Source organism: Ovis aries, chromosome 8 (genome assembly GCF_016772045.2).
Source record: "Ovis aries strain OAR_USU_Benz2616 breed Rambouillet chromosome 8, ARS-UI_Ramb_v3.0, whole genome shotgun sequence".
Classification (NCBI taxonomy): Eukaryota; Metazoa; Chordata; class Mammalia; order Artiodactyla; family Bovidae; genus Ovis; species Ovis aries.
Window position 1 is genome coordinate 76,636,923 of NC_056061.1, and position 17,920 is coordinate 76,654,842.

The 17,920-nt window shown below is 41.4% G+C and overlaps 1 protein-coding gene across 3 annotated transcripts in view; it reads left to right on the top strand.

Moving 5' to 3' along the window:
- The window catches only part of ESR1 (estrogen receptor 1), a 402,846-nt gene that overhangs the window by 147,993 nt on the left and 236,933 nt on the right, over positions 1 to 17,920 (top strand). For all 3 annotated transcript variants that reach the window (XM_042253635.1, XM_027972563.3, XM_042253634.1), the window contains exon 3: positions 10,153 to 10,343. In XM_042253635.1, the coding sequence (XP_042109569.1) occupies positions 10,153 to 10,343 (191 nt within the window). The remainder of the gene's footprint in view (positions 1 to 10,152; positions 10,344 to 17,920) is intronic.

A 17,920-nucleotide genomic window follows, 5' to 3' on the forward strand; every position in this document is an offset into this window, starting at 1 on the left:
AAAGCTGAGCGCTGAAGAATTGATGCTTTTGAATTGTGGTGTTGGAGAAGACTCTTGAGAGTCCCTTGGACTGCAAGGAGATCCAACCAGTCCATCCTGAAGGAGATCAGCCCTGGGATTTCTTTAGAAGGAATGATGCTAAAGCTGAAACTCCAGTACTTTGGCCACCTCATGCGAAGAGTTGACTCATTGGAAAAGACTGATGCTGGGAGGGATTGGGGGCAGGAGGAGAAGGGGATGACAGAGGATGAGATGGCTGGATGGCATCACTGACTCAATGGACGTGAATCTGAGTGAACTCCGGGAGTTGGTGATGGACAGGGAGGCCTGGTGTGCTGCGATTCATGGGGTCGCAAAGAGTTGGACACGACTGAGCGACTGAACTGAACTGAAAGAAAAACTGAACCATCATTAGGGTGAGCAGTAATAGGAGGCTTATGTTAGGTCAGGAGAGGCTTTCTGAGGTGAGAAACCCTGCTGGAGAGAGGAAGTATGTCAGGAAAAGAGTGCTCAGACGTGTATGTACTTGGTCTTTGTGGAGCAGCAGTAATTTTAGGACCTGGAACTTGGTGAGTGAGAAAAGGAGTGTGAGGAGTCAGGCGAGAGTGCAGCTGGGGGACAGATGGTGCTGGGCCTTTGAATTTATTCTCGGTGTGGTAGGAAGCCATGAGGGTTTTGAATCAGTTCAGTTGAGTTCAGTTTCTCAGTCTTATCTGACTCTTTGCGACCCTGTGGACTGCAGCACACCAGGCCTCCCTGTCCATCACCAACTCCCAGAGTTTACTCAAACTCATGTCCATAGAGTTGGTGATGGCATCCAGCCATCTCATCCTCTGTCATCCCCTTCTCCTCCCACCTTCAATCTTGCCCAGCATCAGGGTCTTTTCAAATGAGTCAGTTCTTCGCATCAGGTGGCCAAAGTATTGGAGTTTCAACTTCAGCATCCGTCCTTCCAATGAATATTCAGGACCAATTGCCTTCAGGATGGACTGGTTGGATCCCCTTGCAGTCCAAGGAACTCTCAAGAGTCTTCTCCAACACCACAGTTCAAAAATGTGATTCTGACTCCACTTTGGATGTGTGCATGTTTTAGCAAACCACCAATGCCATGAACTCAGTTTTGACACTTGCTCCCTGGAGGTGACATCAAATCCCATAGGTTAAAGGCTCCATCTCATGAGACCCCCTCACTTTAAATGCTGGTCAGAAGCAAGCCCCAGTCATCACTTGTGTTTCTGACCAACCGGCTTTAAATCCTAGTTTCTTCTTGGGTTTGATTAATTTGCTAGAAAGGCTCAAGAACTGAGAGAAACCTTTTGCTTGCTGAATTACTGGTTTATTATAAACATTTGACTCACAGGCTCAATAGCTAGAAGGAAGCGATGCATAGGGCAAGACATGGGGAAGGGGCACAGAGCTCCCATGCCTCTCCAGCTGCCCCACTCTCCCCAAATCTCCATGTGTTCACTTCCCAGAAGCTCTGAACCCCGTTCTTTTGGGGTTTTATGGAGGCTCCATTACATAGACACAACTGATTAAATCATTGGCCATTGGTGATATATACAACCTCCAGACTCTCCCCTTCCCCCTGAATCAGGTGGGTAGAACTGAAAGTTCCAACGCTCTAGGCTTGGCTGTTTCCCCTTGCAAACAACCCCTCTCCTTAGGTGGGGTCCAAAAGTCACTTCACTAACATAACAAGAGACACCTTTGTTGCTTTCATCACTTAGGGTTTTAGGAGCCCTGTGGCCTTGAACAGACCAAATATATATTTCTTTATTTAAAAAATCACAATATCATAGGGAGTAAAGACCTCTACTATAATTGGAGGAGTTTGGGGTCCATCTAACGTAGCTCATGAGGGTCAGCAAAGCCCCCTGGAAGAAGTTAAGTTTAAACTTTGCACTGGAGGATGAATATGAGTTCTTCAGCGGGTGAGGAAGAGACTGTTCTAGGCAGAGGGAACAGTATGCTTGAATGCCTCAGGTGGATCCTAGGCAAGAGAGCAAGACTTGGAATGCAAGGGTAAGAGCAGCCTTTTGGGGAAAGATCCTGACTTCAGTTTTGTACACATTAAAGTTGAGGTTTCTTTGGGTAGATCAGTAGGAGCTGCAGAGTGGGTCACTAGCATCTAGGTCTGCTGTCTAGGAGAAGAGTATGAGATGGCAGTTTCGTGTGGCCACACACAGGGCTGAAATACCCACGAACAGCTGTCAGCTGAGAAGGTGAGGGCTGGAGGCAGAGCTTCAAGGAATATTGGCATTTAGGAGCCTGGTGATGGAAGGAAATGCATAGGAAATATTGATAGTGGTGGAGTAGTCGCTAGCGAGACTAAGTTGGTGTCCAGAGAAGTGGTGAAGACTTTACCTGCTGTAAGAATTTAAAGCTAAGCCAGTATGAGTTGGGATACATAAAATAAGCCTTATGGAATGTGGGGAAGGAAGCTTGGTTTTATCTGATAGGTGAGATGTCTATATGATAGGCAGTGATTATGTGGGGAGCATAGTGTGAGCAGTCTCTCAGAGGTGGGTTTGATAAAATTTTGCTCAGGAAGCTACAAAGGGATCAGTACTGATTGGAGCAGGGAATTCAGGCATTGGGGCTTAATTTTATTTGCTGATGATTTTTTAACTAGAATTTCACTGGTTTATGACTCCCCTAAAGTTATATGTAGAAGTTTGAGAATTTGCTTATGTGTGTTTTCTAGATAGTGTCAGAATTTTCATTAGTTCATCAAACAGGTCCACGAGCCCCCAGAAGGTAATGATCTCTGGGTATAGGCAATGAGAAGTCATTGAGAGATGAATATTGTCTTTGATGACAGTTCTTTGGACATTGGTTGGCAGGGTGAGTTTGAGGACTGATGGGAAAGTGAAACTGAGACTGTTAGCTCCCTAGGCATGTCTGACTCTTTGCGACACCATGAACTGTAGCCTGCCAGGATCCTCTATCCTTGGGATTTCCCAGGCAAGAATATTGGAGTGAGTTGCCATTTCCCTCTCCAGGGGATCTTCCTGACCCAGGGATCGAGCTCCAGTCTCCTTCATTGCAGGCAAATTTTTTTATCTTCTGAGCCACTAACAGGAGACAGACATAAATTCTAGTAATTGAGACATGGAGTATTGTTTTCTTAGGCAAGAATGATGAAAACCAGAATGCAAAGAAGGATAGGCCTTGTGTTTTGCAGAAATGATGGACTAAATTTGATTATGGATTAGATGCAGGAGGTCCATTTAGCAAATGTTTATTAAGGACCTACTGTGTGTCAGTTAAAATTGGGAGCAAGTAAGACCTGGTCCCCACCTTCATGGACCTTCATGGCCTTCACAGGGAGCATATATTTGTCAATAATCACTCAAACATAGGGCTGGAAATTGGGGTAAATGCTATGAAAAGAAAGTTCAGGGAACTTGGCTCACAACATTGGGAACTTGGTGAGGGAAGCTCACAAAGTTATTCCACCAGCACTCAATTACTCCCACATTTCTAGAGAGTGGGTATTTGTTGGTTCCTTTAATTTAACTTTGCAAAAATATTTCCTTTAGAAACCAAGGCTTTAAATTTTTTTTTTTTTTCAGTGCTTGGCTAATCAGGGGAATAGAGCTTTTGGATGGCTGGTACCATGATTTATGGTTGGAAAAACAACGGTATTTGATTACATTGAGCTTCAAACTTTTCCTTTGATTAATGAAAATCTTCCCAGCAAATTCTTTTTATTAGGCTCTGTTTTTACTTGGTCCAGGAAAGTCCACTCTCTGACCCCAATATGAATGCCTTCCAACATCTCTCTTAAATCATATCAAATATGTAATATCAGTGGGGCATCCATTTGGAAATATTAGGTTGGCCAAAACATTCCTTTCCTTTGGTTTTTTAAGTAAAAACAAAAGACACATATTCCGAAAATGTTGCTTTTTTTTCTTTCATCTAAAATGGCTGCCTGCAAATTCTTCAGTTCTAATAAAAATTTTTTTTAAATGCTCACTGATATGACAGCTGTTGCATTACTATCTAACAAAATTGTTTCAAATGATATTAAAGAAAACAGCTAGAGCTGGCTAAAGGAAAAAAAAATTGAACTTTTTAGCCAACCCAATATTTAATTGTCAAACTGACATAATGAAAATGGAACTAAATCTAAATCACTTGGGTTTCCTGTTTCTGTAGGTGCAGTGGTGGTGTCTTTGTTATCTGGTGCCCTCCAGCTTCTGCTTTTCCCCTGCCATTACTTTATTCCACTCCTTAGTCATTTATGTGCACCAGAGTTGCAACTTGTTAAGTCACTGGTGCGAAACATCCCTCTATGTCTCACTCAAGCGTCTACCCTACTTCTTTCCAGAGAATCCTTAAAGGTATTCTGTAGGGCTAAAGAACAGCCACAAGACTGGAAAAGGTCAGTTTTCTTTTCAATCCCAAAGAAAGGCAATGCCAAAGAATGCTCAAACTACTGCACAATTGTACTCATCTCACATACTAGCAAAGTAATGCTCAAAATTCTCTAAGCCAAGCTTCAACAGTATGTGAACTGTGAATTTCCAGATGTTTAAGCTGGATTTAGAAAAGGCAGAGGAACCAGAGATCAAATTGCCAACATCTGTTGGATCATCAAAAAAGCAAGAGAGTTCCAAAAAAAACATCTACTTCTGTTTTATTGACTATGCCAAAGCCTTTGGCTGTGTGGATCACCACAAACTGTGGAAAATTCTGAAAGAGATGGGAATACCAGACCACCTGACCTGCCTCTTGAGAAATCTGTATGTAGGTCAGGAAGCAATAGTTAGAACTAGACATGGAACAACAGACTGGTTCCAAATAGGAAAAGGAGTACATCAAGGCTGTATATTGTCATCCTGCTTATTTAACTTCTATGCAGAGTTCATCATGAGAAATGCTGGGCTGGATGAAGCACAAGCTGGGATCAAGATTTCCAGGAGAAATATCAATAACCCCAGGTATGCAGATGACACCACACTTATGGCAGAAGGGGAAGAAGAACTAAAGAGCCTCTTGATGAAAGTGAAAGAGGAGAGTGAAAAAGTTGGCTTAAAGCTCAACATTCAGAAAACGAAGATCATGGCATCTGGCTCCATCACTTCATGGCAAATAGACGGGGAAACCGTGGAAACAGTGTCAGGCTTTATCTTTTTGGGCTCCAAAATCACTGCAGATGGTGACTGCAGCCATGAAATTAAAAGACGCTTACTCTTTGGAAGAAAAGCTATGACAACTGTAGACAGCATATTAAAAAGCAGAGACATTACTTTGCCAACAAAGGTCCGTCTAGTCAAAGCTATGTTTTTTCCAGTGGTCATCTATAGATGTGAGAGCTGGACTATAAAGAAAACTGAGTGCTGAAGAATTGATGCTTTTGAAGTGTGGTGTTGGAGAAGATTCTTGAAAGTCCCTTGGACTGCAAGGAGATCCAACTAGTCCATCCTAAAGGAAATCAGTCCTGAATGTTCATTGGAATGACTGGTGCTGAAGCTGAAACTCCAATCCTTTGGCCACCTGATGTGAAGCACTGACTCATTTGAAAAGACCCTGATGCTGGGAAAGATTGAGGGCAGGAGGAGAAGGGGACGACAGAGGATGAGATGGTTGGATGGCATCACCGACTCAATGAACATAAGTTTGAGTAAGCTCCAGGAGTTGGTGATGGACAGGGAAGCCTGGCATGCTGTGGTCCATGGAGTTTCAAAGAGTTGGACATGACTGAGCAACTGAACTGAACTGAACTGAAAGCACAGCTGATCTCTGAATACTTAGCTTGACAGACTAGTCGACTTCTCATCTAAGTCTTATGAGGAAGTGTCCAGGATAAGAAATGATAAGGTTTGGTGACAACTGAGGAGGAAATATGAGTTTTACAAAAAAGGGAGATGTTTTGGCAGTTCGGCAAAAGGAGGTTAAATCGTCACTTAAGAAAAAGGGAGAGGGCGTGGTTAAGGCTTCTGAAGCCTCTTATTAGGAAGGCAGAAGCTGAAGACATTTAGAACAAGTTAAAGAGAGTAGTTGATATAGGTCCTATGGAAATAAAAAAGCCCAAGGCAAACAGAGGAAGAGGAAGAAAGATTGCTCTAAGTGTAATGGAAGCACTTGCTACCAGGGAGGTGTGCGGTTAAGAGTTCCGGGTCTGTGACAGCTGCAGTCAGGCAAGACCAGGCAGAGGACAGCTGGGAGAGATGAGTCCAGGATCCATAAGTCAGCTCATCCCTGGGGACCAGTCTCTCCTTGGGTTGGTGCCTGGCCCACTCTTGTGTCTTGGTCTGAGTCCAGACACGGGCACCTCCCACTCTGTACCTTTCCACTGCACTTTACCCAGCCAAGTTCATCTGCATTCTGAGGACAGAGATCTCTGTCTGGATGCAGTTGGGCCAGATGAGCTTGGCTTACCTCAACAGCCTTGACTGTTGCATTTTAAGGCGCAACAGGGCTTCGCAGCCTTTTCACTTGCCCTTTTACTTGATCTGGATTATATATATATTTTTTTTCATGAAACCCTGGCTTGGGAGTCTTTATAGAGCAGGGCTGAGCTCAAATGATGACGGACAGTGTTATTCACGTGAATTTCCCAGTTGGATAAAAACATTGCTTAATGGAGAGGAGATGTGGCCAATGTAATTTCCCCCTCATCTTCTCCGAAGCCTCCTGGTCTTACACCCTATGTCTACAGCGAATTTTCAGTACTCCAGAGCTATCTGAAAGATAAAGTGTGGACGAAAGGCACTTTGCTGACAGCACACCACCTGCTGGGTCTGGGAAAGATGGGCTTTTGCTCTTCTATCTTTTACCAATATTCTTAAAAACAGTATATGCATAGCCTATTATATTGTTTTAAAATTGTTATATTATCGACTCAGCCATTGATTAATTCATTTGGTATCAATATTTATTGAGTTCCTATTCTGGAAGAGGCTTTGTGCCATGAACATTCAGAGTTCCAATGATGAATAAGACACAGGGAACCTAGTGGACAGCAATGAAGACAAGAATGTACAATTGAAGAAGTGATAATGTTGGAAGAAGCAGAAGAGAAATAAAGGCTGGCTATCGAATTCAGAACAAGGATATGTTGCCTCCAGTGTGTGGGGACTAGGGGTAGCTGATAGAGAGGAATTCATGCATAGATGACGCTTAGTGAAATAAGCCAATCACAAAAAGACAAATACTGTGTGATTCTACTTATGTGAAATATGTAGAGTATCCAATGCATAGAGACAGAATGTAGAATGGTGTTTGCCAGGGGCTGGAGAAGAAGAAATGAGGAGTTGTTGTTTAATGGGTAAAGAGTTTCAGTTTTGTGAGATGGAAAATTTCTGGAGAATGGTTGTATGCCAATGTGAATATACTTATCGCTGAATGGCACATTTAAAAATGGTTAAGATGATTGATTTTATGTTACGTGTATCTTACCATTATTAAAAAAAATATCTTATTATGCAAGGATGGGTGGAAGATACTTAATACCTTGGAACTTTTGCCCATGCACATACTATTCATTCATTCATTTATCAAATATGTATGGAATGCTTCCTATGTGTTAGGTGCTAAGCTAGTTATTAATATAGGGCTCAATACTTAAAACACTTCCCTCATAGCTCAGATGGTAAAGAATCTGCCCACAATGTGGGAGATCCCGGTTTGATTCCCGGGTTGGGAAGATCTGCTGGAGAAGGGATGGGCTCCCAATTCCAGTATTGTTGGGCTTCCTTTGTAGCTCAGCTGGTAAAAATCTGCCTGCAGTGCAGGAGACCTGGGTTCGATCCCTGGGCTGAGAAGATCCCCTGGAGAAGGGAAAGGCTACCCACTCCAGAATTCTGGCCTGAAGAATTCCATGGACTGTATAGTCCATGGGGTAGCAAAGAGTTAGGTACGACTGAGCGACTTTCACTTTCAGTACTTAAAAAGCTTTATAAGACACCAAGTTTGTGAATGTCACACTTGCTAACCACCCCTTCCCTCTCTAGATGCTAAGCTTCTATAGTGAAATATTCACAACTGCTATCTGCTGACTTGACTTGTGCATGAGACACGAGTAAATAAACAGTAAAAAGATTTGAGGTTATGTAAGGGGGTGTGGATGGCGTGGTGATGAAATGGAAAGAGATTGGTAAGAAAATATGAACTACAGGCAGTGCTTTCTGAGGATATTAAAAAATAAAGAACTCCTATTTGTGGCTGCCAACCCAAGAGCTAAGTCATTTAGAATGGAAAAAAGTTGACTCAACCCAAGGAGCTAGTTGTTTTGTGAATATGGCAAATGTAGTTTGAGAACCACTGCCACAAAATTGTGGACAGTATTAATAAGTGAGGAGAGCAGGGAAGGACTGCAAAATTTGAACTAAAAGGAAAGATATGTGTGCTAAGTTTAGTTGTGTCTGACTCTTTGTGACCCCAAGAACAGTAGCCCTCCAGGCTCCTCTGCCCATGGGATTTTCCAGGCAAGAATACTGGAGTGGGTTGACATTCCCTTCTCCAGGGGATCTTCCCAACCTGTGATGTGAACCCCGGTCTTCCACACTATGGCCAGATTCTTTACCATCTGAGTCACCAGGGAAGCCCTAAAAGGAAGGTCAAGGCTTGTGAAAGGAAGGAATGGTGGCGGTCAGGGTGGTCTGGTTATTTGGGCAGGCAGCAGAAAGCAGGAAGTGTGAGTTTCCTTAATTAAGAGACCCTGGAAGTTCTATCTTCAGTTCACTTTATCTCATCTGATTCTCTTTTTAAATGTCATAGGCATCATTCCATTTCTCCTTCAAATATTTTTCTACTTCTTTTTTCCCTCTATATACCCTGGAACACTGTTCATTCATTTCAAGATAGTATAGAGTGCCAACCACATACCAGGCACTGTACTGGGCTCTGGCCACATGCTGCCCAGCCCTCTACCTTTATTCTGTTGTGCATGCCGAGCAAATCCTGGGGTCAGGGTAATTTCTGCTCCTATACTTGGCTCCATGAGAGATACAAACCTAGTCTCATCTACTCCTTTCCTGATCTCGTTTCTCCCTGTCTTCTTCAAGGTATCTTCAGTGAGGCTGTTCCTTCTACCTAATCCCGACTGCTTTGCTTTTATTCCTGACTTTATTCTCTTTTCCTTTCCCTGTACCTTCCACCGTTCCCTGCCTGCTGGCCCATTCTTTTCAATCTCTGTGACTTCTCAGGTTCCCTCCAGGGAGAAAATCCTTTCTTGTCTTTATATTCTTCAGTGACAACCCTATCTCTTTCTCTTCCTGTTTGCATCAAGTTCTCAAAGAAATGGCCCTTATTTATTTCCCTACATTCCATCCACTCTCCACCCACTGGGTTGGCTTGTACCGTCTACTGAAACTCCTTGCCAGGTGTTATTCATGTCAAATCCAACTTCACTTTATCAATCTCTCCTTCTTAAAGCTTTCTACTTCTTTAAACTTTTTGCTTCCCCATTTCCTTGGGTCTCCCAGAACTTTTTGTTTGTACTTTCTCAGTTTCTTTTCTGAGATGTGCTTCCTCCCTAAAAATTTTCAAGCCTGGTGTAATCACTTGTGTTCTTCTGTTCTTCTCATTCTGCATGTTCATGAAGAGGAATATTGAACATTCACTAGTATGCTCAAGTTATAGCCAAGTCCAAACAACTGACGCCTAGGGTTATCTGATAACAGTAATATAAAAATTTGAATTATCTTTCTGCACTTGTTCTGTGTGGCTTATTGGTTCATCTGAGTTTCAAATGTTCCCCTTTTTTATGCTTTGTCTCCAGTTTCTAAAGACCCTTAGCATGGTCTGGAATTGGAATGAGCATTGATCTCTAATGGTTCTGAGTTCATTGTGAACCCTTAAAAAAAATGAATAAATCTAATAGAAACCAGCTAATTTCATTTTGTCATTTTCTGTATAATATATTCTGGTGTAGGCAGTCCATTTTTTAAGCAGGTTTGCAATAAACAATTTCCCCTCAAGGTTAATATAATAGGCAAACACCTTTTGCTGCAACAGACGATTGCAGAGGTAATGAAGATTAGCTTACATTATGATTCATTATTTCAAAATGTCAGAATAAAGTGGATCTGCTACATCTTCCAAGCCTCTTATTCTTTAGAGGATAGTGCGCGTTTTACTTTTCTAATGTTAATGGATTCACTGTTTCTTGTTTTGTTTTCCTATTTTTTTCCCCAGGCCAAATTCAGATAATCGACGTCAAGGTGGCAGAGAGAGATTGGCCAGTACCAGTGACAAGGGAAGCATGGCCATGGAATCTGCCAAGGAGACCCGCTACTGTGCAGTGTGCAATGACTATGCCTCAGGCTACCATTACGGAGTTTGGTCTTGCGAGGGCTGTAAGGCCTTCTTCAAGAGAAGTATTCAAGGTAATAGTGTGTTGCAAACAACTTATCCCATTTTTGAATCCTAAGAGGGGAAGCAACAGAGGAAGACATATGATCAGCCATTTGTACAAAACACTACTACCTCGTGAGTCCACTAGTATCTATGAGAGAAACACGGAGGAGAGATAAGGTCCCAGGAAAAGGAGTTGGCAAATGTCAGGGTAGTTGCGGCTGAGTAATTATGCTTCCTCCATCTGGCAAGATCCCAACAGTCTTGAGCAACTCTGCAGGAAGAGGATTTCAGTAGCTGGTTCTCTGAGACGTTGTCCGTGCCGTGACTGGGGGATGGCAGGTGGATCTTTGTGTGTTGTAGGCAGCTAGACTTATGTGATGTTGTGTGATATTAATTATCCATACGTAGTTATTTCTCCAACTTGGCTTTGCCTAGGTACGCATTGTGTTCTGATCTCTGCTCCAGACCAGCTCTAATTTAACTCATTCTTCTCTTGCTCTTCTCCCATTTCTTTGTTGTCTCAATGGATAACATGACCTTTTGCTAAAATGAGAAGACTCAGTAATAAGGGATGTATTATTTGTACCAAATAGTTATTAAGTATGCACTCACAACATTTCATTCATCTCAATCACAGTGTCTGCTTTGACCCTTTTCTTGTATATAGTTTTCCAAGTGCAGTTTCTCTGATAGAGTTCCAGCTACATTTCATTTCTACTCCAGGAGTGTCTATACTTTTGCTGTATTGTCTATAGGGGATGCACTGGGGGTGGGACACCAATCATTTTTACTTCCTAAAAGATCTATACTAAAGATGCTTTGACAAGAACAGAGGTCTGACAGCAGTCTAGCTGGATTAATCTTTTGTCTTAATACTGGACCATTTTTCTCTGTTCTTATTCCTTTACCTTTTCAGCTTAAGCAAAGTTTAGTGTATAAGTACTGGAATATTTCCGATGGAGTTTTTATGTGATTCCCTGTATAGAAACTGCTGCTGCTGCTGCTAAGTCACTCAGTTGTTTCCAACTCTGTGCGACCCCATAGACGGCAGCCCACCAGGCTCCCCCGTCCCTGGGATTGGGGCAAGAACACTGGAGTGGGTTGCCATTTCCTTCTCCAATGTGTGAAAGTGAAAAGTGAAAGTGAAGTTGCTCAGCTGTGTCCGACTCTTCGCGACCCCATGGACTGCAGCCTACCAGGCTCCTCCATCCATGGGATTTTCCAGGCAAGAGTACTGGAGTGGGATGCCACTGCCTTCTCTGGTATAGAAACTGAGACTGAAGTAACTTGTTGAAAACCGGACTCTACTAAATTAAGAGGTACTGATTGCAGACATTTTTGAATAGAGAATGAATCACTATTCTCACAGACTTTCTGATGTAGCTCTTCACTGCCCTAATGTGGGGTGAAAGCTGGGGAATGATACACACTATTTATTTTTCCTTCCCTTGCCAGTGGATGGATTTTTTAAAAAGCTATTCATATCTTAATAGAGCAGTGTGTGAGGTCAACTTGGTCCATTTTAAAAGCACATTTTTTTGGACAGCTATTACTTTCAACATCTTTTAGAAATATACTGTAAGCCTTGGACCTTTTTTGTCAGCATTTTACTAAAATTTATAATATATGCAAGTAAATTTTATATGAATATACATATCAACATAGACTAATTTTTACTAGCAGACACTATTTCATTTAAGAAAATGATATCTGTAGTTTGATTTAAGTTAGTATAAATCCTTAAAGGTCTTTTGACAGCCATCTTCATTTGTGGTCCTCCGTTTTATTTACTTTTATATAATCTAAGATATCATTCTTTTTATCAGGTATTTAATCTGACATGGAAAAATCATCTGACAGAGGCAGATTTAGTGGATAGGTTAAACTGCAAACTTGGGCAAGTCATTTATCTGAGACTGAGTTCTCTCATCTATAAAAATGATTTAGAAGAGTGGTCAGCAAAGGTTTTCTGCAAAGAACCAGAGAGGAACTATTTCGGCTTTGCAGGTCATGCAGTCTGTAGCAGCTGCGCACCTTTGGCATCGCGGCAAGAAGTCACAGGCAGTATGTAAGTAAATGGATGTGTGCCAACAAAACTTCATATACACAAACAGGTAACTAACTAGAACTGGCCTGTGGGCCATGATTTGCTGACTCCTGATTTAATGTATGAAAAGAGAAATTGATGATTTCCAAATCTAATGTTTTATCTGTTCATGTTATTGAGAACTTACTCTGTACCTGTGCTAGATGCTCTGAGAGAAATAAAAAGATGTGTAAGACATAATCCATAATCCCACAAAATTTAGAATTTGTTTGGGGAGGAGGCAAAGGTATTTGTTCTCATGAGAGAATTAGAAAGTCAGTATAAAGAGCTATGCTGTGATACAGATAGGGAAAACAATACATGAATATAGGGGAAGAAAATATTGGCAGTTATAGATGTAAAAAGACTGAGATTGGAGGTAGAAATAACCTTCCTCCAAGGAACAATGACAGTATTTTCACATAGTTCTTTTTATCACATAGGTTCAACATTTAGGATTGTGCTATGTAACACCATGTTGAACTTAGTATTGTCTGTAGACATCAAGGCATCAGAACAGAAAACAAAGAAAAAAGACTTTTAAAGATGGGGGAACCTTATAAGTCATGAAGTCCCCTAATTTATTAGTTTGTTTATTGAATGCCCCTATTAGGCAAAGCACTATGTGAGGTCCTGGAGATATAGTTATAGGCAAGACATAGCCTTCTCCAAGTCTTTATCCACATAGAGCTTAAAGGTAATAGAAGAGATGGACAAATAAACTAGCAATGAAATTACAGTATAATAAATACCAAGACATGTTGAATGCAGGTCTTATAGAGTCCAAGCTTCACTCATTCCTGGTGGGGGTGTAGTCAGGCTCTCAAAGAATGTTTCCTGTTTTAAAATTGTCTGGAGGATTTTGTAAGTAAGCAAAAAGAAGGGCAGGATGAGTATTCAGGCATATGAAAATAGAACTGAGTATGTGAGCAAAGACTAGGAGATAAGATAGGGTTTGGAGAGTTCCATGAATAAAAATTAACAAAATTAATATACAATTTGATTAAACAAAGGCATTCCTGGGCCATGTATTTATTCTTAGGCTGTGTAAAAACAAAATAATTTATTTCCTTTTTATTTTTGTGGCATTTCCATCTATTTGATTTGTTTGTGCACATAAAAGGAAAACACCAGAGCAATAGAGTCTTTCTCATCATAGTCTTATTAACTTGGAGCTAAAAAGTTTTGCTGAACTTCTATGACTCTTTATAAATCACACCGGTCCTCAAACCTATTTAAGGACAGTGAAGGGTCTGACATGATGCAGGTAGAAAGTTCTGAAGATGCTGTAGCTCTTCCTGTTTTTCTTCTTACTTAAGAAAAGAGCTAGAATTGAGTATCCATCAGATTACTCTAGTGTTCTAAGTGTTTAGTTGAAGAGGTAAAGTGTTTGACTTGAAAACATATGGAGTTTCATCCCCTACTTAGTGTATGAGCTTGATTACTCAAGAAATTTAGTAATGGCTTCCAGTCAAACATACCTTTTTTTTTTTTTTTTTTTTTTAAAGCAAAGTCAAGGACATGACTTAAGGGAGATGGGTGAAATCGGATATTCTGTGAATTTATTAATCATTGCAGGTAGAGAGGCAGTGTTCCTTAAGATGTGTTGTAGGCAGAGACTCTTGGATGAGTTATATAAACTCATATGTAATATAGATATATATACTAAATAATAAATAAATAATATAAATAAATAAGAATAATAAATATTATTATATATAAATATAAGAATAATAAATATTATTATATATAAATATAAGAATAATAAATATTATTTATATATAAATAATAAATATATTATATATATATAAATAGGTTCAGCAGCCAGGTACTAGGGCTTCCCTGGTGGCTGCAGTGTGGGAGACCCAGGTTTGATCCCTAAGTCAGGAAGATCCCCTGGAGAAGGGCATGGCAACCCACTCTAGTATTCTTGCCTGGAGAATCCCATGGGCCGAAGAGCCTGGTGGGCTGCAGTCCTTGGGGTCGCAAAGAATTGGACATGACTGAGCGACTAACACTTTCACTGTCACTTTCAGCAACCAGGTACTTCCTTTGAATATTATTTGGAAGAAAAAGGACTCCACAGAACTTGCTGCTTGGTCATAGTATTACAAATAAATGTTATATAGGCCCATATTACAAATGGTCATGAGGCACAGTGAAGGCTTAAACCTATTATACACCCCCCAGCTATGCTGCCACTTTTTCTTTTCTTTCTAAGGCATCTATGGAAGATGCTTAACATTACACCAAATGGACATGGCCCAGGCACACATTGGGGCTTAAAGGTTAGCTAAGGCCAGAAGGACATGGTACCAATTTTCAACACAGCAGGGGCCTTAGGTCCCACAAGGACAACCGATATTCTGGCCCTTCAGGCCTTAGAAAGCTTCGGGGTGAGAGTCCAGCACCCTGGATAGCTCCCTCAACAGCAGGGGTGAGCAGAGACTGACTTTCCACGGAACCTCAGGCCTGTTCAGCTGGTCTGTGAAAAGATAACTTAGTTCATTTGTCCATAGGAACTCACTGTTATTTGCCCAAGATGGTTTAGTTTTTATGTTTAGTTTCCCATTTCCAGTTGCTTTCTATCTTGACATGTGCACCCCTGTCTAGAAAAGGCCAGAGGATGGAGTAGAAGGGGAGGCTGCTCTCTTGTTACAGAGCTGTCTTATCTCTGGAGTCCTTTCAGGGATATGGCTCAGAGTTGGTTCTGACAGTACATCCCCACAAAATTCCTGCATTTTTGGCTTCCATATTTCCCCACTTGCCCCTCCACAGTCTAGACTCCACGCAACAGCAGCAGAGATCTTTCAGATGCATTAATCAGGTCACATGCTCTTGTATTTCAAACGCTCACTGCTGTTAAAGTCCAGATCCCTCTCCATGACTTAAAGTACTCTGCATGGTCGTATCCCTGCTCACTTCTCTCCCTATTGCTATAATCCAACCAGGTTGGCCATACTTCTCTTCCCCCAACACACCGCATTGTTCCTTCTTCAGCACATGTGGTTCCCTTTTATTTTTTTCTTTGCTTTCAGCTTTCTACTTGGTTGGCTTCGTATCATTCAATTCCTGTCCAAGATCGTATTTTCAGAGAAGTGTGCCCTGATTATGCCACCAAAAATAACTACAAATCTTTGCCTTCAGTTTTTTTTTTAAAGTACTTTTCTTTAAGGCCCTTAAACCCTTAATGAACTTTAACATTTATTCACTTGATTGATTATTATCTCTCTGCAACAAGTGCCAGGCTTCCTTGGTGGTTCAGTGGTAAAGAACCAACCTGCCAATGGAGATGATGAGGATTCAATCCCTAAGTCAAGAAGATCCCCTGGAGAAGGGAATGGCTGCTCACTCCAGTATTCTTACCTGGGAAATTCCATGTTCAGAGGAGCCTGGCGGGCTGCAGTACATGGGGTCACAAAAGAGTCGGACACGACTTAGCATCTGAGCACGCATGCCTGCAGCAGGTCCATGGTCAAATATTCCTGCCCACACTTGGATGGAAGCTCAGTGAGAGCTGATTTCCAGCCCTGTTTGTTGCAATATCTCCCATGACTATAGTCATGTTGAGCACACATCTGTTAAATAAGAGAATATGGCAAGAAGTCAAAAGAATGACAGATAAAACCTATAGGAAGACCTCAGAAAAGGGAGGTATTTCATTGAGTAAGACTAGCAAGTGAAGTGTTAACACAAGTGGTATGTTTGATATAGGCCTGAAAAGAATGGGAGGATTTTCATAGGCATTAAGAAGTTTGGAGAAGAATTCCAGAAATGTGAAATAGCATAAACCAAGAAATGCACAGTGGAAATTGAGTAAATTGACTGTGAAAGAACCAAGGGCTTCTTGTCTTCTCCCTGACTCTTTGTTTTTCCCTCTTCATCTCTCTACATGCAGGCATTCCCCAGAGTTTTCAGCCTCTGTTCCTTTCACCTTCTCATCCGTTTCTCTGCTCAGCTTCCTCAGCACTGTCACATATATCTGTTATGGTAGGGGTCCGCAACCCCTGGGCTATGGAGCAGTACTACTCCACTCAGCAGGAGGTGAGCGGCGGGTGAGCGGCCAAGCTTCATCTGTATTAACAGCCGCTTCCCATCCCTGACATTACCACCTGAGCTCAGGAAAAAAAAAAGTTCAGGGAGCCCACTGATTCTGCATTATGGTGAACTGTATAATTATTTCGTTATACACCCCGATGTAATAATAATAGAAATAAAGTGCCCAATAAATGTAATGGGTTTGAATCATCCTGAACATATCCCCCTCCCCCGTTCCATGGTAAAACTGTCTTTTACCAAAATGGTCCCTAATGGCAAAAGGTTGAGGGCTGTTGTGTTATGGGTTGTATTGTGTCCCCCCAAAAGATATATTGAAGTCCTAATCCCCCAGTACCTCAACATGTCACCTTATTTGGAAATAGGGTCATTGCAGGTACAATTAGTTAAGGTGCGTACTCCGCCATACTAGAGTGGCGTGGAGGTGTAATTCAAGAGGACTAATGTTCTTATTGGAAGAGGAAATTTGGACAGAGAGGCAGAGATGATGGAGAGAGATATTGAAGTGTTGCATCTACAAGGCATGGGATCATCAAGGATTGCTGGCCAACATCAGAAGGCAAGTAATTCTTTCCTGCAGGTTTCAGTAGGAGCATGGCTCTGCTGACACTTTGATTTCAGACTTTTAGCCTCCAGAAGTTAATGTTGTTTTAACAGTTTTGTGTTAGCAGCCTTGCTACTTCATGACTCCTGTGTGTCCCCAACACTAGCTCCTTCTGACCACCTTTATATTAGTGCCCACAACATTCCCCCAGGTGTCCACACTTAGAAGCGTGGAGCTTGTTATCCTCATCTTTTCAGTTTGCACTCCTTCCCTGTGATGGTTTGCATCAGAGGTGTTGTGTAATCCTGTTGAGTCTATCTCTTTAATGTCTATCCATTCAGCTCCCACTACTCAGAGTTAGCCCCATTAACTTTCACTGTGATCATTGCAGTGATTTAATTGTTTTCTTCTGCCTTCTCCATTTAAGTCATTTACTTTATTTGCTTTCATTCTAAACCCGTCTGCACACTCACAGTCTACTAACATTAGCAAATCACTGATCATATCAACACTTAACACAGAATTCTCTAATGACGTTCTGGGCCCGCAGAATAATCCTTTGACAACCAAGCATTCGAGGATTTCCATAGTCTTGCCCTAGGCTGTATTTCTAGTTGTTTTAAAATCACCATTTCTACTTCTGAAGTAGACTGTCTCGATTGGACTACTTGCTGATACTCAAACACAATCATCCCATTTCTTTGCTGGGACTTTCTTTCCAGATCTACCTGTAAAATTTCTTCTTGTCAAAAGTGTTTGTATCAAACCCCTGATGTTAATGCAGAAGTTCTCTCTCTCCTATGACCCTCCATATAACAGTCAACACTTTGTATCTGTGGATTCAACTAACTCCAGATTGAAAATAGTAAAGAAAATTTCCAGAAAGTTCCCAAAAGCAAAACTTGAATTTTTCTTGTGCC